Below are 22342 nucleotides of genomic sequence, written 5' to 3'. Positions count from 1 at the left end.
TTATTATTAACTCAGAATTCATTTTAAACTGAAGACATTTGGTTATGAATACCGTATTTATAACCAGACACACTGCGATGCTTATAAAAACATAAACTAGTCTTTCCATATGTATATCTCCCAATAGCTCTGAAGTCAAAATTTATACATTGGGAAAAAAGTTACATACTCATTATGTTATCTTTACATTGATTTGTTGTTTTCTTACCTACAGAAATTGTTGATGGCAATGTGAAAATGACCCTGGGTATGATCTGGACCATCATCCTTCGCTTTGCTATTCAGGATATTTCAGTTGAAGGTAAAAGACGTGGTTAGAAGTCTAATTGTATGATTTGTAAATTGAACTTGTAAATCAAAATTTGGATAAGATATTATCAAGTTGAACACTTAACACGATTGAATGAAAGGCATGTAAGTTGGGTTTTCATGAATTTTATATTCGTGCAGGAAAAGACCCTGGCAACACTGTTTCGTTAATGGGGGTGGAATCATTTTGGAAAAGATGAGCACATATTCAGAACAGAAGTCACTTTTTAAAATGAGCATTTGTTGAGCTTCTGGATTGTTTGTTATACTAGTAAATTCACAGCTATGCAGAGTTCTTTAGGCTCACAACTGAAACACTTTTTTTTTCCAGGTGCAAAAAAATAATCTGTTACAACCCAAGTTAGTTTATTTGCCTCCTTCCCTTCCTTTTTCTTTTCTTTTTTCTCCTTCTTCTTCTTCTTTTTTTTTTTTTTAAACAAAAATCTCTATTGCCACTGTGTCTCTCTAACAACTGTTTCATCATTGTAATAGAATCTTAATCCTTGGCACTGCCACTGAAGATAAAAATCTTTAGTCTTTCACGCCCACTGCACTCCCAAATATTTTGATAAATTCAGCACTGTTGAAAAGTGTCAAATTGGCATTCTTAAAATTAGAACTTTGCCTATTTAGCCTTCAGATCACAAAATGTTTAACTGCAGAATAGTTTAAGGCAGTCTGAATTGTCCAACTAGTTGGCCTCTCCTTTGTAACCTAACAGGTAACCAGGTACCTGAATGGTGATGGGTAGGGGTATCATTTATAATTCTCCCTAGGCCAGAGTACCCTCTGACTCTGGTCTTTTTAAGTGATTTTAGTTATTTATCAAGGAAGAAACGTTGCCTACTGTTGTGCCAGGTGACATGAAGCCTGCAGTACTTGCCCTTAAGGAGCTTTTAATTCACTTAGATTATTCTAGCACTGAAGACTCATTTATGTCATCTGAAAATCAAACTAAGGTATGATGACATTAAAACCTCAATAATTCAGGCTCAGGAATGACAGTTTGAATTAATAAATAGTCTTGAATTTGAGAGCTTTTGCACAATGTAGTTTTATTAAAGTATATTCCTTTACGCTATTGAAAAGAATAAGATGCTTCCTAAAAGTTCCTGCTTTATTAAAAAATAGTAATTTGTAATAATTTATCTGTTTTTATATACTTCTAAATTTAAATATTTAAACAGTCAAACTCAAACTCACTTTAAAGAATAAATACTATTTTTAAAAATCTTGTTCACGCTATTACATTTAGCTGGACTAGCAAATCCTTTTTCCACAGATATTACAGAGGTGAACTTGACCCCAGGTTTTTTATGATGGGTTACAAATTTTAAATTAGTGATAATATGAGTTTAAAACTTAATTCTATTTCAAGCGTAGCTATGAATATATTGTCTAACTGTTAGAGTTTCCCCCAAATCATTAATAGGCCCAAAATAAGATAGTCAAATCACAGTATTTTATAAAATGTCACAATAAGGGGATATATTAACCTGTTCCTCACAAGATTAAGAAATTAAACATTAAAAAGCAGTAATTTCTGGCTGGGCATGGTGGCTCATGCCTGTAATCCTGGCACTTTGGGAGCCTGAGGTGCAAGGATTGCTTGAGGTCAGGAGTTCGAGACCAGCCTGAGCAAGAGTGGGACTGACCCCGTCTCTACTAAGAATAGAAAGAAATTAGCCAAGCAACTAAAAGTAGAAAAAATGAGCTGGGCATGGTGGTGCTTGCCTGTAGTCCCAGCTACTCAGAAAGCTGAGGCAGGAGAATCGCTTGAGCCCAAGGGTTTGAGGTTGCTGTGAGCTAGCAGCACTCTAGCCTGGGAAACAGAGCAAGACTTATCTCAAAAAAAAAAAAAAGGTGGTAATTTCATTAGCAAAGTACTTAACTCTCTTGAAACCAACAATCTTCAGTGTCCCACACAGTAGGTAATGTTAGTTTGCTAACTTATATTTTTATTTGTTTTAGTTTTATGGAGTAATTTTTTAGCAACCTTACTTAATTTCCACAAGCCTACAGAAAAATCATCTTTATCTGTTTTAATGATGTACACTATGTAGAAAAAGACATTGTTTAAAACCAAATTCTTGGAGGAGCCAGTTTCCTTCAAAAAATCATGGGCTTCTTCCAAGAAAGAAAATGAGAGATTAATATGTCTGTTATTGAAGGCAGTCCGGTGTAAGTAGATGGGACTCCTTGGGGCATCATACTGTTTTTTATGATGGAATGACAAGTGACACGGCCAGTCTATCACATGCCTTTTACACCCATAATCAGGGTTTTGAGTGTGGACCCGTTTGTGCCAAATGGCCATGTTTTGGGTTTCCCCTGCACCTGTCAGGGGTAGGGTATTCCAGTCATGTTCATCATTGGCACAGGCTTGTTAAGCTTTTGTTGAAAGCCTAAAAATGGCCTTGGCAGTTGGGGAGAGGTAGGCCACCTTTGGTTGGAGTAACCAGTTAAATAAGGAGAAAATCTTGTTTGACATTCATTGCCTGAGTGTTCACACATATTCAGACAGAAATTAGGCGAAACTCAATGACTTGTAAATCTAAACTTCAGCAGCAGCAGTTTTAGAATTTTGTAGGTCTCTACTGTACCTCTATTTACTCTTCTCACTTGGCAGGTTTCATGTAAACTTTATCAAATACAGCCTGTAATTTCCTCCCGATGTCGTTATTAATTACAACGGTCAGGACTGGACAGGCAGTTATGTATGTAGCACAACTGCTAGATATGGAGTTTCATATTTCAGCATCCATACCAATTAATATTTTAATAAAGTCTTAGAAATTTCAGTTTTTTTCCTTAACTAGAGTTTTCTAGATAAGAGATATGAACAGCAGTCATTAAAGTTATTCTTACAATAAATGAAACTTTTGGGGTGTGTATATTTCACCTGTGTTATGAGTGAAAGACAGTCTATTGACAGATTAGACACATAATTAGAAATTAGAAAATATTTATTTTGATTTGAAAAAATCAACTTTAAGCTCTCCCTAAGATGGAAGGCCAGGGCCTAGTGTTAGAGTCCATGTACTTATAGGGACTTTCTAAATTGTTAACATTTAAATATGAGTGGAATCCTAGGTTACGTAAGTGGCTTTGAGAAGCTATTTGGATGCATGTAAGTTTGGGTCCTCGAAGAAGCAGGTACCAAGACATATTAGAAATTGTCTTAGTCTCCTTGGGCCTTCATAAAAAAATATCATAGCCTCGGTGGCTTAAATAATAGACATTTATTTTCTCATAGTTTTAGAGGCTGAAGTCCAAGATCAGGGGGCTAGTATGGTCTGGTTCTGGTGAGGGCCCCTTCCTGGCTTGCAGATAGCTGCCTTCCTGCTTGGCATCACATGTAGGGGCTGGGGGTGGGAAAGCATGGGAGTGGGCAAGCCCTCTGATGTCTCTCCTTATAAGGGTGCTAATCCCATCATGAGAGCCTCTCCCTCATGACCTCATCTAACCCTAATCACCTCCTAAAGGTCCCATCTCCAAATACTATCCCATTGGGGTTCAGGGCTTCAACATATGAATTTGGTGGGAGAGGGGGAGAGACGTAAACATTCAGTTCATAACAGAAGTGCAAGAAATTTCTTGGGGGAAGTGCCTGTGCAGGACAATGGAGAGGGAGCAAGAGATGTCTGAGGAGTCCAGGCCACAGTGCTTGACCGACACCTGGGCCGAGAAAGGGAAGGGAGGAGGCTTGGGGAAGAAGGGTCTCAGACTGCAGTGCAGTTCTGAGATTGATTCAGCTGGACCGATGGGGAGTCCTTAAGTCTCAGCTGCTCTGAAAGGAATCCCATGTCAGGCAGGGGTGGCCCAGCTCTATGCCCCACCCCAGTCTTGGGCTGGAGCAGCCCTGGGGAAGTGTGGTCTCCATGGGAATGCAGGGGTGCATTCAGAGGGCTGCATTTGGCATGCCAGCTGCCTGCCCTGTGCTCCCAGCAGCAGCCGCAGGAAGTCTGAGCAGCACATTTTTGTGGCCACCACAGGTGGTGGTGATTTTATTTAATTTGGTCAAAACTCAAGTGGCCAAACCTGAAATTTACCAATAAAACTTTTTTTTTTTTTTTTTTGAGATAGGGCTAGAGCGCAGTGGTGTCATCATACCTCACTGCAACTTCAAGCTCAGACTCAAGCAGTACTTCTGCCCCAGCCTCTGAAGTAGCTGAGACTACAGGCGCACACCACCATGGCCAGCTAAATTTTCCTATTTTTAGTAGAGATGGAGTCTCGCTTTTGCATAGGCTGGTCTCGAACTCCTGACATCAAGCGATCCTTCTACCTCCGCTTCCCAGAGTGCTAGGATTACCATGAGCCACTTCGCCGGGCCAAAACCCTTTAAATATTATAAAATCACTGAGGAAGGGAATACATTTCAGATATAGTAGCTTTTGTGGATTCCATTTACCTGAGAGTATGAATTATAAGCAAGTTGAATTGATGGGTTAGTTGTCATCAAGTATTCACATTTTTTTGGTGTGAGTTACACTATAGACTGCTTTCATTTCTTCATGTTTACATATTTTTCAGGATTGTATACAGTAAACATTAAGCTGATACAAAGGATCAGATTGTCCTATCAGACACACTTTAATCAGAGATTGTGCCTAATGTCATATTTTACTAATATTTTAAGGAGACAATCAATCTGTAGGCAGGGAGAGGTCAGAAACATCCTACCAGCCTCCAAATTGGAGTCAAAGTCTCCGGTCCAGAATAATAGATGTCCCCAATGTCACCTCACACAGTAGGGTACCCCCCACATTTTAAAAAATCACTTTTACTAAAAGAAGAATAAGTTACCAATTACCCCAAAGTCTGGTTTTAGTATTTTTTTTTTTTTTGTGTTGGAACTTACAGTGCTTCCTGAATTGTGCTTTTGAAGCCCTGTAAGTGTCACCAGGAGTTAGTCACTGGGATCAGGGTTCCAGCTTCCATATGCTTGCAGAGGCAGTGAGAAGAGATGATGCATTTGATGATCCGGCCCCCTGGGAAGTCTGTTTCAAAAGCAACTAGGAGTTGGGTGAACTAAGCCAGTGAGTATTTCCCTGTGGACACTTTTTCTTGGCTGTCATTACAGAAACATCTGCCAAGGAAGGTCTGCTGCTTTGGTGTCAGAGGAAAACCGCTCCTTATAGAAATGTGAACATTCAGAACTTCCACACTAGGTAAGCACCCAGGGCCCTTAAGATCCTTATATCCTCACTGGAATCCTTGGGTGGCAGGGAGGACAGTGTTTATTCACACTACTGTTTTCCTCTCCTGTCTGAGAGGCATTTTATGTATGGAGGAAAACTAAGGCTATAGAATTCTTGATGTTTGGAGTCTCCCACGGGAAAACATTGGATTAAGGTTTGAGATGCTGACAAAACAGCCCTGTATTTGTAAGTGAATGGTATGCAGTGCCAGAATGGTCCTTCTGAATTTGGGGTTGTGAGAAAACCCCTCACTTTGGCCCTCACCTGGTGTTGCAAGAAGGCGGCAGGAATGGCTGTTGCTTCTCAGAGGTGGTGAGACTCTAGCAGAGTCTGAGTGGTCCACGCACAAGCTACTCCTGATCCCTCTGCCCTGCAGCAGATGGAAACATCCCTCATCCGTCACCTTTGCTCTGCCAAAATTCAAGAGAAGTAGGAAAATTATGTCTGAAAAAGTATAAGAAAATGGGATGAATGAAATCCAGATGTTATATTAAAGTGTGATTTGGTCACTTCAGTCTTCTTTCTCATGCAGATTTTTTGTCACTGTTATGTGTACAAGATGAGTTGGTTATATTTTCACCTTTTGGATGGTGGGTTACCCCTGCATGTGAATGGGCCCACCTCTGGCCATGGATAATGAGAGGAAAGAAGTGTAAGGATGAGCCACGTTGAAAAACTGGGGAGAGTCTTCTAGTTAGACAGTATTCTTAGGATGTCTAGCACGTGTCAGGCACTGAGCCAGGCCTTGAGAGTAGGAAGGGCAGAAAGGAGCCTTCCCTGTCCCTACAACACGCTGTTTGGCAGATGAGAGGAGCCGGCAAGGGCTGGGACTTTCTGCTGGTGTCAATGTCAGAGCACCAGATTGGCTTCCACTCACCTTCCTGCTTTTCTTCTTTGGCCTCAGATTGACCCAACCACTTCACCAGTGTAGTGATGACACTCCCACCAGCGTCTTCTCCTGCCCCTGAACTTTCGAGGCACAGAACTCCCATTGCCCACTCTCACGGAGCCTGCCGTCACTGGCAAGCTCAGAGCCTGGCACTGTCCAGGGAGCAGTTAGTGCTGGTGTCTGTGTGGAAGCAGACTAGAAATCAGCATCCGCCCTGCTAGTTGTATGTCCTCCCTCACCAACACGCTTTTGCCTTAAAGTAAAATAACAGCAAAGAACCTTATGAAGAAAGACAGAAGAGTACCTGGCAGCTAATGGAGGCTTTTGAAACATCCTAAGAACTCTTGGAGGAAGTGTGTCCTGGACATTGTCAGGGTAGACGTCCTTGTGTATGTTTATTGTGCAGACCTGGGGTGGGTGGCAGTAAGGGGCAGAACAGAGACTTGGCCGAGAGAGAGGAGGAAACCTGGGACTGGCAGGGCAGGGACAGCATCTCCCCTCTGGTCCCCATCTGTGCCAGGGGACACAGAGGGGGTCCAGAAACAGAGCAGGTCTCTGGCGAGGCTGGGCCTGACACTGGAAGTGGAAAGCCCAGGGGTAAGGGGGTGGATGTCTGCAGCAGACCCCGAGAAGAAGACGGGCGTGCAAGGGGCCACCAGCCCACTGGGTGGGATAAGGAGGAAGGTGACAGGGGGCCGCCATGCTTTAGGTCAGACAGAAGGAAGGCCAGTGTCTGCCCGACTATGGAACCTGGCTGTTGCTTTCTCTCCACTAACATGTGTTCCTGTTCTTCTCAACGGTTGTGAAGCTGGAAAGATGGCCTTGGACTCTGTGCCCTCATCCACAGACACCGGCCTGACCTCATTGACTACTCAAAGCTTAACAAGGTCGTTCTGGGTGGCCTGGCATGCAGTGTCCCCACCCGTGTGCCTCAGCATGTCGTCCTGAGAATGAGCACATCAGCACTGAACCAGCACAAACCCCAAGGCCGCATGCAGAAATGGCCACCAGGAAAAAGCATGTTCTCCCAGCTAGCCTTGCCCATGGTGAAAAGATGAAGGGCAGCCAGGAACACTTAGGTTTTACAACTAGGGAGGACAGGACCCAAAGCTAAGCCATCCCTTTTTGCCCATATAAAGATATGTTTGTTGATTTGGGTTGGTTTACTATGAAGGCTTTCTGTATGTTTCCTAGAGATTTTACATTCCTGTGTTGTAAATATGAAGAGTGAAGCCTATGTTTTTGGGGAGAAGAAAGGCTCAAACACTCCAAGCCTTTTTTAGTTCCTTTTACCTTTTCTGGAGGATTTAGTTGCATATGTATTTACTCAGAATTGATTAACTTGTTTCTCATACAAGGGGTACTTCATAACTATCTCACTATTGATCCAAGATATTAGTCTCAGCCTTAGAAAAGAAATTTTTAGGTTTGGCTTTTTGTTTTGGTTTGGTTTTGGTGTTTTTGGTTTTGCTTTTTTTTTTTCCCCAGAAATTTCAAGTTAGAAAACTTTAATTCTTATTTAAACAGAAGGTTTAGTGTGCTTAAGTCTCAGATTAGAATTCAAATTCTTTCTTTAAAAGTAGTTTTAAAATGTAATCTGTGATGGATTCTGAATCTTGTGGTGGATGATCTACGCTGCCTTAGAAATAATGACACATGACGATTTAAGAGCTGAGAGTGGTGCCCACTCCTGCTACAGATTCCTACAGCCGTGTTTACTGAACATTTCCTCTGGGTGCTGGTGTGCTTAGCTTGACGTTCACGTGGTGTTGCTGTGTTTTGGTGTGGAATCTGGCCCTGCTGCATGCTGCCCTCACCTGCGTGGCATGGATGGTTATAAGAAAAGTGTCCTGGTTTCTACCACCGTGTTAGTTATCACTTGTCCACCCTCCCAACCCAGCCTGTCTCCATGGACTACAGGGTAGCACATGAAAAATTCACTTGTTTCTTAAAGATTAAGACTACAATGCTAAACTGGGCATGGTGGTGCATTCCTGTAATCCCAGCTACTCAGGAGTCTGAGGCGGGAGGATTGCTTGAGCCCAGGAGTTTGAGACTAGCCTGGGCAATATAGCAAGACCCCATCTCTTAAAAAAAAAAAGGACTATAATACTGTAAGTTTGCCTAAGAAATGGAGCTTTCTCTCACCTTTTCAATGCATATATTTTCTTATCCCCCTGAGTTACTCTGAAATGTTTCAAACATATGGACAGTTTATATTTTTTTCAATTAATCTTTATCTCATTTGCAAAATGAGGGAATTGTACTGGATAGACCAAGTTTCATGAGCAGTTTACCATGGTCAGTTTTTATTACAAAAGTTCAATTGACCTGTAGTAATTGACCATCTAAGATGGGTGGAAAAACAATATAATAGCAACTCATACTTACATGGTGCCAGATCAGGCACTGTTATAAATAAACATACATGTGTATATATGCACAAGCATATATGTATATATTAATATATAAAGTCACATACATATATATTTATTGAATCTTCACAATGCACAATAACACTATAAAGTAGGTACTTTTATAATATTATCCCTGTTTTGCAGATGACGAAAGTGAGAAGTTAGTAATCCACCCAAGGTCACATGGCCAGTAGCTGAGCTAGCAAATACTTAATTGCCACATTTTGTCTCTTTAAGTTACAGACTAAATGCAATAGCTTTCACAAACTCTCAGAATCATCACTGTGTGATTTTAATGCTGAAATTCTCTCTCTTGTGTTTTTTGAAAAAAAGAAACTTTTACTCAGCTATTTGGTTTCATAAACATTTGCGTAAAATATGCAGGTAAGATTCACATAATGATATGACTGCTTTCAATCAAATGGCGGTATGCTTTGTTAAAACAACATTAAGTTAAAAAAATTTTTTTTCCTGAAATAATTGTACACTCTGCGAGGCCAGAAAGCTGACTTTGGTTTCTTCATGAGCACACTGTGAATGTGTTTGAAGCCTGCACTTTTCAAATGTTTTACCATATGAAAATGATTGAGCTCAGTGCAAAGTGTTGCAGTTTCTAAAATGTTGCAATGGCTTTGCTGTTAAAATTCATTGAAGTCATCTCCGGACTAACACTACTTTTCATTCTGGTTTTTCTATCTTACCCCCAATCCCATTTCAAATTCATAATAGTTAATTTCTCTAATAGATCACAACAAGAAATGTTAAGCCTTCTTTGTTTTTAGTATTTTAGTTATACACCTCTGCTTAAGTTTATTTTGTTACGTTATGTATATTTCTTTTAGAATGATTTGTTTATTTTGTAATTTCAGCATATTACTGGGGTACAAATGTTTAGGTAACATATATTGCCTTTGCCCCACCCGAGGTAGAGCTTCAAGAGTGTCCATCCCCTAGAATGATTCAGATTTTGTTATTTATAGGCTTGAAAATGAGCTCTGATGTATTCAGGGTGTTGTTTCTTGTCAGTGCATTTGTTCTCCTAAACCTTTTGCTCACGTTTTATACATTGGAGTGTGCATGGATTGTGTGGTTTCTGTGATTTTTGATGTTTCTCTAAACATTTGAAGTGATTGGGAAAAGATAAGAAGGAGAGTTACTTACACTATTATGGCTGTATGGGGTGGGAAGGCATTCTGCCCAAAGTGAGGTGTATAAAAAACATTATTCATAAATCCTGTTTCAAAATATATTTTAAAAAACTGGTTGTGTTGGTTTTCATATAGGATGACCCCATAGGAAATATTAACCTGGCCATGGAAATTGCAGAGAAGCACCTGGATATTCCTAAAATGTTGGATGCTGAAGGTGAGATAAAAATTGTGTTTACTCAAAATCTATAGACTACAAATGTTATGGCTATGCATGGGGACCTTATAAAACTTTACAGCTAAGTTACAACTGAAGAACTTAGGATTCCTAACAAGTTTCTGTCACTGGCCACTGGAGTAAGTAGAAAGGAGTTTTGTGTATGGTTTGTTAAAAAAAAATTGTTTTAAGTCTTGTCCAAAAACAAGCTTATATAGTGAAAGCATTTGGTAAAAAGTTCAGCTTTTGCTAAGAAACAGAATGCTTTGGTTTGTAATTTTCAAGAAAAAGATTTCCTGTGTTGATTTTTTTCAACAACATAATGTATTTTTCTTCACTATGCAGAGACAAGTTTAGCGAATAAATCCCTTTGTGACATACTTAAGGGGAAAAAAATCCTTTCTTTCAGCTAGAAGTTATAGAATTGAAATATAGAATATGGAGCATTCAACCATCAATGTACTATCCAAACTTTTACATTTGTTTTTAATTAGTCTAAATTAAATTTAGTTAGATCTAAAAGAACTTCTATATATTTTTTACTTTACCATCACTCATTCTAGGGACTAGTTTCAAATACCTTTTATGCCCTTTTTATGTGGTGAATTCGTGTGAGCTGTACCTACAGTACAACACTTAAAGCACAGATATGTGTGGACACCATTCATTCCTTACGTTTGTTCACGATTCATTTATCACTCAACAGACAGTGACTGAGCACTTCCTATGATCGAGACCCTCTGCTAGGTGCTGCAGGAGATAATGAGATGTATGAGATACATATATCCTGCCCTCAGGGAACTTACATTCATATATTACTTTGTTGTTAATATTGTTATTCCCTAATGATCCATTGCTTTCACTAATTAGCATTGTTGGGGAAAAGTAAAAGACTTGAGTATAGTCAGTAGTCACTCTTCCATTTCTCCTTGTTTTCGGTGATTGTATTAGGGCTGCTGTCTTAAATTACCACAAACTGGGAGGCTTAAAACTACAGAAGTTTATTCTCTCCCAGTTCGAGACTTTAAGTCTGAAATCAAGGAGTTGGCAGGGCCCTAAACCTCTAGGGGAGGATCCTTCCTCGGCTCTTCCTGCTTCTAGAAGCACCAGGCATTCTTTGGCTCGTGGCAGCATCAGTCCATTCTCTGCCTCTGTCTTCACATGGCCTTTTTCCCTCTCTGTCTGTCTCTACGCATCTTTTCTTCTTGTAAGGGTACCAGCTGTGCTGATTAAGGGCCCTTCCTATGCCAGCATGACCACATCTTAACTTGATTATATTCGCAAAGACCTTACTTCCAAATAAGGTCACATTCACAGGTACCAGAGGTTAGGACTTAAACATATCTTTCTGGGAGTTGCAAGATCTTTTAATTAGGATTCTATTAATAATTTTGCCCACTTATTAATTTAACTATTTTATCAAGCATCTGTATTGTTGGGTGTTAAAACTTGAATACATTATTCAGGATTCAACTTATGGTTTCTCCAAAACTCTTTAGAGGGAGAAAGTCAACACAACAGATAAATGGGAACATAGAAAATTTCCTTTTTTTCTTTGTCCATCTGTCCTCCCTAATATTCGTGTGGTCTCTCCTTTGACCTTTCATACAATCAGTAACTACTCAGAGTTTGCTCACTTAAATTAATAGCCAGGATACAATAGAGAGGAGAAAATAGGCAACATTTAATAAATTTATCTTCCAGTTTGTTAATGCCTCCCTAATATCCTCAATCTGAAGGTGCGTTCCATGTTTAAACGCTCACTCACAACCATTAGCAGTGTCACTGTCAGCATCACTCTGGCACTGCTGATGTTCTTTTCAGTTCTTCGGTTTTTCCTTAGTCTCTGCGTCCTGGTCTGGGACTGTGTCTGTTCTGTTTATCCTTCGGCAGATGAGTGCATCAGCACCGTGTTCATTTCCCCTTCCTTGCCTTTTATTACTTTTCTTCATCTGTCTCTTTTAATGGCTCAGAAGATCGCTCACACACTGTATCATTACCTTTGTGGAATAATTTCTCATAAGAATCTTCTGGCGAATATCTGAGCTTGGCTGCCTTGGGTACGGAGCACGCTGTGATGCAACTACCCAACAGATCTGCCCCACGTGTCCCCTCTTGCACGTTTGCTGCCTACATTCCGGCTTAACCATTGCCCTGGCATTATATTAACATCTGCTTATCTCTGCTGCTCTTTTAGAATGCCGGGTCCGGGTCTCCTCTTCTCGGATCATTGGTGCCTTTCGGCGAGTCCTTGCCTCCCGCCCTGCCTGCACTGTGGACCTCACTTTCCATCGTTTGTGTTGGTCTCTGAACCTTAAGTGGGGGTTTTCAAGTAGCTAATTGTCCCCCTCCTTCATGAATTGTCACTTGTGGTAAAAACTGGTGAAACTCTTTCTCAACTATCTGTCATACTTGTAAGAGGTTATGAGAATTGTTTCCCTATTTCCCTCCACAAACCATTTTTGAAGTGAGCGCTGGGTTTAGGTCTGTGGGCACCTGTGTTCTGGGTGGACTTGCAAAGGGATCTTGTTGACCCCTGGGCCCTGCTTGTGTGCAGTGACAGAAAGTCCCCAGGATGTGCCGTTGGGCACATCATGTCGAATTCTGGAGGCCTGATTCTGACCATGGATGGACCTTTCTTGCAGTTCAGGGCACTTCTGGGCCAGCCATGCCCTTCTCTTTGGCAGTTCCTTTATTTCCTTCGGCAGTTCTCAAGAGTACAAAGACAGTAATGACCTTGTAGGCGTGACTTCTTTGATTCAAGCAAGATTTTAACAACATGAACGTGTGGGGGTGAGGGGGGATTCATGACGCTGACTTCTCTGAGGAAGCATTAGCAGAAGCCTGCTGGTGTTAGAACGTCAAGCAGTTAACCTTCTTTTCTCCACACAGATTTAGTATACACTGCCAGACCTGATGAAAGAGCCCTAATGACTTATGTCTCCTGTTACTATCATGCTTTTGCTGGTGCACAGAAGGTGAGGATGTACAACATGAGTCACCGCTCACCCTTCACCTTCTGTGTCTTAATTTTTTTTCCCAATTGTTTTCCTCTTTCTTTCCTCTTCCCCGCAGAATAAGGAGACCCATCTGGTTCTGAGGAAGCAGTCGTTTGTCTTTTTTATTCTATTTTTTTTTTTTTGAAACTTACTTTCTGTTCATGCAGTGGCATGCTGTTCATGTTTGTTTTCCAGAAGGTTCCATAGAGATACACAACCCCACATCCTTTCTGTTAGTAGTCTCTGCAAACCCATTGACTGGGTTTCACCGTGAGGAATTACAAGGGATAGTTTTAACTTCATTCTATCATGACTGACCCGAGTTTATGAACAAGGTTAAAAAGCAATTTACGAGAAAACAAAAAAATAGTGTTGCCAAGGTGGAGGAAGAGAAAAGATGTAGGTTCACATGGTTCTGTTTTCTCTCTTCCTGTTGGGTATTTCAGCAATTACTACAAAGAGTAGCAAGAGTCTTAATAAACATGAGCCATGTGTTCCCCTCTCTCTGTATGTTTTGTCACGCTGGGTGATTTCCGTAAGCAAGCGATGTGGTAAGTATGTATAGAAGGTGTTAAAAGACATACCTTCTCCAGCGAATTCCATCCTCACACAAGCCAGGGCAGGTTACAGAGCAGAAATCCCCAACGGTGATGAGGGCGGGGATGGAGACAGAGAGCACAGTGTAGCGCTGCCGGCATTCCCACCACCTTGCAAGGTGACATTGAGAACTCCTGAGAACAAGAGCGCCAGACACCCTGGCACGGTTAAAGGACCAGAGTCAGGCGGAAGCGGTTATGAGCTCTGGTCTGCAGCAGAGGGGTTCTCACATGAATGTACTTTTAAAAACCTGTCAAGCGGTTGGGGAGAAAACGAGCCCTCAGTTTGGTCATTAAGGAAACGTGCTGGTTCAAATCATTCCGTTCACAAATCCTGTCAATACTGTACGGTCTCCCTGAGGTTCAGCATCGTGGGCCCATGAAACACACAGAGAATTGGTCGGTGTAAACCAATTTGTTCTTTCCTTTGTTCCCCCTGGTCCTCCTCTTCGTCTGTGTGTGTCTGTGTCCTGTGTTATTTTCTCCCCCTTCAGACATTGTGAACACCCCCAAACCCGATGAAAGAGCCATCATGACGTACGTCTCTTGCTTCTACCACGCCTTTGCGGGCGCGGAGCAGGTACTCAACGCTTGTCCGTCTAGGCTGTCATGTCGCTCTTCTGTATCGGTTTTAGTTGCGTGTGCGTGTGCGTGTGTGTACCTGGGTGTGCGTCTGTGCGCTTCACATCTTACCTTGGAATCTTTCTACGTGTTTTATAATAACATAATGCGGCAAGTTCTACACTGGTGAATACTGTTTTTCTTAACAGCTTTAACTGTAGACAGCTCCTAAAGTGTTTTTATGTATTTTTCTTTTAAGATACTTCCTTTATTTCATTAGAAAGTTGTGGAAAAAAATTGTGCTTTAGAAACAAAACACAACAAGTGTCATGAAAATTGAGCCCTGCATACTAAGTGGAGAAATGACTGCCTTTCTGATACCCCCTCATTCTTCTCTGCCTACAAATTGCCATCACTGTTCAGTGATTTGTTCTAACATCTTTCAAGACTAATCTTATTTTCAGTGAAATAGTAAAAGGGATAACAGTGTTCAAACCTCAAAAAAAATTTATATTCCTTGAGACAAACAGCCTGAGGGACACTGAGAGAGAATATCCCTCACCTCTCTGCACACCTGCCAGGTTCTGCGTCTTGACCCTTTGCGTACTTAGAGAACCCTGGTGGACCAGCATGGGCAGAGTAGGTATGCCTTCCGTGATCGCTTTAAAGACCGTCACTGGGAAATGACTGGAAGATAGGCCTGTTAAGGCCAGTTAGGGCTTTAGACTGAGGCTTTGGAACAGTCTGGAAGCCTAGACAGGCACGTTTCTGTTCTTGTTCCATCGTATGATCGTGATTCAAAGCACTTTACTACGCCTGGCCCAGGTTCCCCTCCACAAATGACAATAGAAAATAATTTATTTTCCATATCTCGGAAAAAAACATTAAAAAAAGAAAAAAAAAGAAAAGAATTTATTACCTCAGTGACTTCTCACGTAGGTTAAAACAAGCTCAGCTCTGTGGAAGGATCCATCTAGAAAGTCCTATGTATTCCTCTCAGGAGATGAGGGCTTCAGTGAATTCAAGTGCAGTGATACATACATACATACATATATGTATATTTTGGGGACCCTATCATTTTTGCTTAGATTTCCAAAGGCCAGTGTTAGCGGGGAGTTTCTTACCCACCGTCATGAGATCAGTGGAGAGTTCAGGTGGATGTTCAGAGACCCAAGATCTTGGTTCCCTTGACGTATATGTTTCTGTTACTAACTTGCTCAATGTTTTACAAAGCTTGTGTTTCAGACTAATGGTATCTCCCCGTTATTCCCTACAGTATAATCAGCCCGCCGTGTAAGTCTGTGTGAAAACTGTAAAAAAAAAAAAAGGTGTGAAATAATTCATAGTATGAAAAAGCCATGCCCTCGGTCTTACCCCACCCTAACCTAGACTCCGCGCCATTTACAGCACGCCATCTCCCTCGTCACCTCCCGTCCCCTGCCTCGTTGAGTTCTGTGTGTGCCTCCCCCGCGACAGAGCTGTCCTGTTTACCTATTGTGTTTTACAGGCCGAGACGGCAGCTAACAGGATATGTAAGGTTCTTGCTGTGAATCAAGAGAATGAGAGGCTGATGGAAGAATATGAGAGGCTAGCAAGTGAGGTAAAGGAAACTGGCGACCACAGCTCCATCCACACTGACCCAGGGGGTGAAAACGGATTGTCCGTGTTTTTTTTTTTTTTTTTTTTTTTTGCATTTTTCATCTCAGGCCAAAAGAAGGAAAATATGATTGATCTCCTAGGTTGTTCATCTTGTAGCAGCATAACTAACTATGGGCACAAATGTAATCCTGATGGTCTCTCCAATGATCCCAAAGCAGAGAGGCAGTCTGCATGTTTGAGGGTAGCAGAATGTGATTCCATGCTCAGTTCTGTACCCCCGTGTCGGACACCCCTAGACAACATTGCATTACTTGGTTTTTTCCCCTGTTTCATTGGCTACTGACATCACATAGGATATAATCCATATTCAGAAGCCTTGCCGCACACAGTGACGAAGTGTCAAAGCAACTTGCCCAGCCTGTTGTGAGGAGGTGGCTCAGCCTTGTGTGTCTATATAAATATCTAAAGGGAAATCTGGGGAAGATAGAGCCCTCGGCCTTCCCAGGATATTTGAGCGTGAGTTTCTATGGTGCCTTTCCACAGCTCTTCAGCCAGATTCTTGGTTAGAACAGCACTTTCCATGTTGTTCCTTTTTTTGTTCTTATAAATAGCAGCTAAGCATCTCCTCGCTGCCTCGGGTCTGTTTTCCCTGATACAAGTAGGAAAAACAGTGTTGGGCTAAGTGAGGCCCATGGCCACATCCTCTCCAGATTGGACTCAAGCACAGTGACATATATCAAGACCAAATAATTTTTGCTCTGACTTTTAATTTAGCTGATATTTGGTCCATACTGGGAAAAATATCAGGAAACGTGGAATAAATCTGTCCAAGTAGTGGTTTATATATTAATGCAATTTAATGATAACTGAGTTTATATTTTCATACTGCTGCTATGGAAAAATTCAACTTGGGGCCAAGTGAGGTGGCTCATGCCTGTAATCTCAGCACTTTCGAAGGCCAGGGAGGGAGGATTACTTGAAGTCAGGAGTTCAAGACCAGCCTAGATAACACAGCAAAACCCCATCTCTACAAAACAATTTTTAAAAATTAGCCAAGCATGGAAGTACACACCAGTAGTGCCAGATACTTGGGAGGCTGAGGTTGAAGGATCCCCTGAGCCCAGGAGTTTGCAGCTGCAGGGAGCTATGCCGATGCCACTGTAGTCCAGCCTGGGCAACAGAGGACCCATCTTTAAAAAAAAACAAAAGAAAAATTCAGTTTGATGGCATTATAAACCTCAGGGTTGAAGCATGACTGGGACTGAAGGACACGATCCTCAGTAATTTCAGCCTTCCTTTTCTTACTTGGTCCTTCATTTATCCTCCTACAACCCTTAGACTACAGCTATATCACCATTTTAGCTATTTTTTACTCTAATCTGCTGCCATTTTCCAAGTGATCAGTAGGTATAAGTGTAAATGATGACCTTTTCAGCAGGCCATTTCCAAGACCTGGATAGGAATTCAAGAGAAGTACATATTTTGTCCTTAGGAATCCACTACCATTTTCACTTATATCATGCAGATTTACTTAAAAGCTAGATGTTAAAATATACTTTGGTATTGAGTCAATCCCAGGCTTACAATATATTTGTACAGTAAATAAATTCATTAGATTCAAGCTTATTTTTAAAAAATGCATTTTAAGTTAAACCCAATTTGCTGAATTTATTATGGTACATTTCCACCATGTCAGGTTTTTTGTTTTTTTTTTTTTTAATTTGAAAGCTCCATCCAGCATTTGTCTGCTAATGTCTGGTCCCTGAGTTTCCTGTAAATGTCACATTTTTGTAAAACACGACTTTATGTGCTGACTTTAAGTTTTTAACCTGTGTACGGTACCTTAGGGATGATCACTAGCAGCCATGGGTGGACACTGAAAATTTCATTCATGCCATTGTGCACAGAAGTGCCTTTCCCCTCCTTCAAGTCCAGGGGTATTGTGACCACATTTCAGTAATTTTAGGAACATTAGGCTAATCCGTTCCAAATTATCAGATGCCTCTGTTTTTTAACTGGGAACAGTTCACTGGTGTCTTCAGCAGTATCTTTGTGTTTTGGGAGCAGCTTTTGGAATGGATCCGCCGCACGATCCCCTGGCTTGAGAACCGGACTCCCGAGAAGACCATGCAAGCCATGCAGAAGAAGCTGGAGGACTTCCGGGATTACCGCCGGAAGCACAAGCCCCCCAAGGTGCAGGAGAAGTGCCAGCTGGAGATCAACTTCAACACGCTGCAGACCAAGCTGCGGATCAGCAACCGGCCCGCCTTCATGCCCTCGGAGGGCAAGATGGTGTCGGTGAGTGACGAGAGCTGAGCCCCCGCGGCCCCTGGGGAAGCCTCTTTTTTTCCTAAAGGCTCTTGATCTGGGCCAGAAGGAGGTATTGACATCTTGAGTCTTTTCAGTTGTGTGAGTATAACTTTGGCCCCGTCCCACTTCATTCTTGATACTTTTCTCCCGCCCATGATGCAGTCCTCGACTCTGTCACCATTGCTATGCGGTGCCTTACAAAAAAGCAGGCCTTTAGCAAATGCTTGGGGAGTGGCCTCCTGCTCTTCTCCCCTCCCCAGGACCTTGCCTCGTCCTCCCCCACTAGATATGTAAGCGTCTAGATCACATACCCTCTCTTCCCTGCCCAGTTCACCTTCACAGGGTCTGAATCCTACATTTATCTCCCTCTCCTTTGCATCATCTCTTTCTCCTTCCCTACGGAGTCATTCCCATCGGCAAACAAAAGCAGAGACCTATGACTCCACATCTCTCTATAGCTGCTGTCCCATTTCTTGGCCCCCTTTATGGCAAAACATCTCGAAAGGGTTCTTGGTAGTAGCGGTTCCCACTTCCTCACAGCTCACTTTCTTCTTTTACCTTTCAACCTACAGTGACCTGGCTCCCAGCCATACTGTTCTCGGTGCAGTCAGTGGCATCCGAGTTGGCATCTCGATTATCACGTTTACTTTTATGTTCTCAGGAGCTTTGATCAGTTGCCTGTTGCCTCTTTCTTGAAACTCTTCTTGCTTGGGCCTCCTGTTTTCTCCCTTCCTTTCCAGTGAGGCCTTCTCTCCCATTTTTAGATGCTGGACCCCTCCCCAGTCTTGGTGCTGAGCCTCTTCCCTATGTTTACACCCTCCAGGTGATCTCATCCCAGCCCGGCTTTAGTTACCACCTACATGCCGATGCCTCTCAAATCTTACGTCTCCAGCTTCGGCGTCTCCCTATGTTCCAGGCCCTCACACCTGCCCAGATGCCTCAAATGCATTTCAAACCTAATGTATCCAAAAGAGTCTTGCCACAGTTTCCCCTATCCTAGTCAATTGTGTCACTGTCCTCTAAGTCTGCGGTCCCCAACCCCTGAGCCACAGAGCTGTGCCGCGCCCCTCCCCCAATCCATGGAAAAATCATCTTCCATGAAACTTAGGAATGGGGGCAGGGAACTGCTCAGCAGGAGCCAGAGAGTCTTGGCAGGTGCCCATTGCTCCCGTCACGGCCTGAGCTCCACCCCACCGACTGTGGAAAAGTCGTCTTCCATGGAACTAGTCCCTGGTACCAAAAAGGCTGGGGACCACTGCTCTAAATTGCCAAAGCTCCAAGCCCAGGTTTCATCCTCGGTTCTTCCCTTTCTGTCACTTTCTTTCATCCAGTTGCTCAGCCCGCCCCATTGGCACTTCCTCCAGATGTCTTAAATACTCTCAACACCCCTCTCCTCCCCCACTGTCCTCGGCCTGTGCAGAGCCACCGTTCTCTCTCCTTGCACCCTGCGCTGGCTCTCTTTTTTCTTTTGTCTTCTAAAATTCATCCCCCACACGGCAGCCTCTGTCATCTTTCAAAAATGTGAATCAGAGGCCGGGCGCGGTGGCTCACGCCTGTAATCCTAGCACTCTGGGAGGCCCAGGCGGGTGGATTGCTCAAGGTCAGGAGTTCGAGACCAGCCTGAGCAAGAGCGAGACCCCATCTCTACTAAAAAATAGAAAGAAATGATCTGGACAACTAAAAATATATATATAGAAAAAAAATTAGCCGGGCATGGTGGCGCACGCCTGTAGTCCCAGGTACTCGGGAGGCTGAGGCAGAAGGATTGCTTGAGCCCAGGAGTTTGAGGTTTGCTGTAAGCTAGGCTGACGCCACAGCACTCACTGTAGCCCGGGCAACAAAGGGAGACTCTGTCTCAAAAAAAAAAAAATATGAATCAGGTCTTGTTTCCTTTCTTCTCGAAACCCTCCAGTGACTTCTCAAAGCCTTTGGAGTAAAATCGAGGTTCATTATCCTGGCCTGTAAGGTCCTACGTGATCTGACACCGCCGCCTTCTGCCTCGCTGATCGCACTCTAGCTGCTCTGCCCCAGCTCGCTGTGCCACTGCCGCACTGGCCTGCGTCCTCCTTCCCACACATCTGGGGCATCGCTTCCTGGGGCCTTTGAGCTCCTTCCCTCGCCCAGCAGCACTCGCTCCCCCATTCTTCTCATAACTGGCTCTTCCTGTCCTGGAGGTCTCAGCTCAAATGCCACCTCCTCAGAGAGGGGTCTTCTCTTAAGTAACTTGCCTAAAGGGGCCACCACCTCGGGCTCTCGGTGTCCCTTGAGCCTGTTTTGGTTTTCTTTCACAGCATCTACCACTTTCCGAAATGAACTTGCTTAATTGCTTATTTATTGTCTGTCCCTCCCTCAACAATCATGAAAGCCGATGGGGGCAGGGAACTTTCTAGGTGTTACTTACTCTTACAAAGCTTCTCACTAGTGCCTGGTCGGTGAGGTTGCCCAGCAGGTAGTTGCCGGTGGCGTCCCAGTCGCTGAATAAGAGCTGTTTTGAACTGAGTCACTTTGAGGCTTTATCTTATAGTGAGAAAATGTGAGCCCTCTACATCTTTGTCCACACCTGGAGAAGTGTCCGGTTCGCTGATGATAACAACTATGTTAGTTTTAAAAGCTTCCAGTGATAATTAAGACATTTGTGGAGCCAAAATCGTTGAATGGTTATTTGTGGGGGAGGGGCAAGGAAAAGAAAACAAAAGAAAAAATACTCTTGATCACATAGCAGAAGGGATTTATAGAAGAAGCCCAAGAAACCAGAGCGTGACGAATGTTCCTTCACTTGTCCTCGAACCCTCCCAGGACATTGCTGGTGCCTGGCAGAGGCTGGAGCAGGCGGAGAAGGGTTACGAGGAATGGTTGCTCAATGAGATCCGGAGACTGGAGCGCTTGGAGCACCTTGCTGAGAAGTTTAGGCAGAAAGCCTCCACGCACGAGACCTGGGCTTACGGTGAGTAGACAGGACTTGGATTAGTTTTTTTGAAAAACCAGAGTTGAGTTGGGCATAGAGCCACGATGCATCCTTACTAACTCTGTCCCTAACGTCTGTGACACCGTGGACATGTCTTCACCTTCTGCTCTTTTCTCAGTGCTAAATTTCTTCGAGGAGGTAAGCATGAACGTTTATTTTCTAATCAAGCAAATCATTTATTTCTTCACAAAATGGCACCCAAAATGTGTTCGTCACACACTTACTTAATGCTTGTCCTTCTTCTGTCCTTTATTGTTTGATTCCACAAGTATCTGTTTATACCCTGTTGGTCAGACAGCCTACCCCAGCCACCAGCTTCTGCTAGAAGAATTCGTATTAAATTGCCACAAAACAACATCCTACTTGGAAAATCTGATTGGGGCCCAGTGTAGTAGCACATTCCTGTAATCCTAGCACTCTGGGAGGCTGAGGCAGGAGGATTGCTTGAGCTCAGGAGTTCAAGACCAGCCTGAGTAAGAGCAAGACCCCATCTCTAATAAAAATAGAAAAACTAGCCAGGCGTGGTGGTGCGTGCCTGTAGTCCCAGCTCCTAGGGAGGCCGAGGCAGGAGGATCACTTGAGCCCAGGAGTTTGAGGTTGCAGTGAGCTATGATGACTCTACTCTACCTGAGGTGACAGAGTAAAACTCTGTCTCAAAAAAAAAAAGAAAAGAAAATCTGATTGGCAAGAAAGAATGCAAGATATCATTTTCTCTAGTCTGACTTCTTTATTTCACTCACATCCATCTACTTCTTTTGGGCCTTACACACTACCTATTTCCCTAGCTATGATAATATGGTGTTTTTTGGGGGGGGGCTGTCTACTGGACTAAATAGTCCTTCTTGCTGAGGTAGAAGAACAAAATATTCTCCCCATCACATAATAATCTGTTTTGAGGGAGGTTGGGGAGGTTTCCCCTTATTCTTTGGTTCCCTTTTGCTTTATTATTGCTTGATTTTTGATATTGCATAGACAGGTAGGTACAGGTATGGGTGCTGCAGCCAGGTGGGTTGAGGTCCCAGCTCTGGCACTTAGCAGCTGTATGCCTGGGACAAGGTCTTAACCTCTCAGTGCTGCAGTGTCCTCCTATTCAAAATGGGAATAACACGAATACGTCTCTCATAAGGG

At 42.9% G+C, this 22342-nt stretch overlaps 1 protein-coding gene across 1 annotated transcript in view; it reads left to right on the top strand.

Annotated features, from left to right (window-relative positions):
- ACTN2 (actinin, alpha 2) overlaps positions 1-22342 on the top strand; it is an 85376-nt gene that overhangs the window by 28024 nt on the left and 35010 nt on the right. The window contains exons 4-12 of the mRNA XM_012660155.1: positions 215-301; positions 5396-5483; positions 7211-7289; positions 10103-10184; positions 14274-14359; positions 15848-15940; positions 18007-18237; positions 21046-21193; positions 22187-22190. Coding sequence (XP_012515609.1) covers positions 215-301; positions 5396-5483; positions 7211-7289; positions 10103-10184; positions 14274-14359; positions 15848-15940; positions 18007-18237; positions 21046-21193; positions 22187-22190 — 898 coding nt within the window. The remainder of the gene's footprint in view (positions 1-214; positions 302-5395; positions 5484-7210; positions 7290-10102; positions 10185-14273; positions 14360-15847; positions 15941-18006; positions 18238-21045; positions 21194-22186; positions 22191-22342) is intronic.

This window comes from Propithecus coquereli, unplaced genomic scaffold (genome assembly GCF_000956105.1).
Source record: "Propithecus coquereli isolate 6110/MARCELLA unplaced genomic scaffold, Pcoq_1.0 Scaffold66, whole genome shotgun sequence".
Taxonomy (NCBI): domain Eukaryota; kingdom Metazoa; phylum Chordata; class Mammalia; order Primates; family Indriidae; genus Propithecus; species Propithecus coquereli.
The sequence above is the reverse complement of the archived record's forward strand: the minus strand, read 5'-3'. Positions and strand labels throughout refer to the sequence as shown.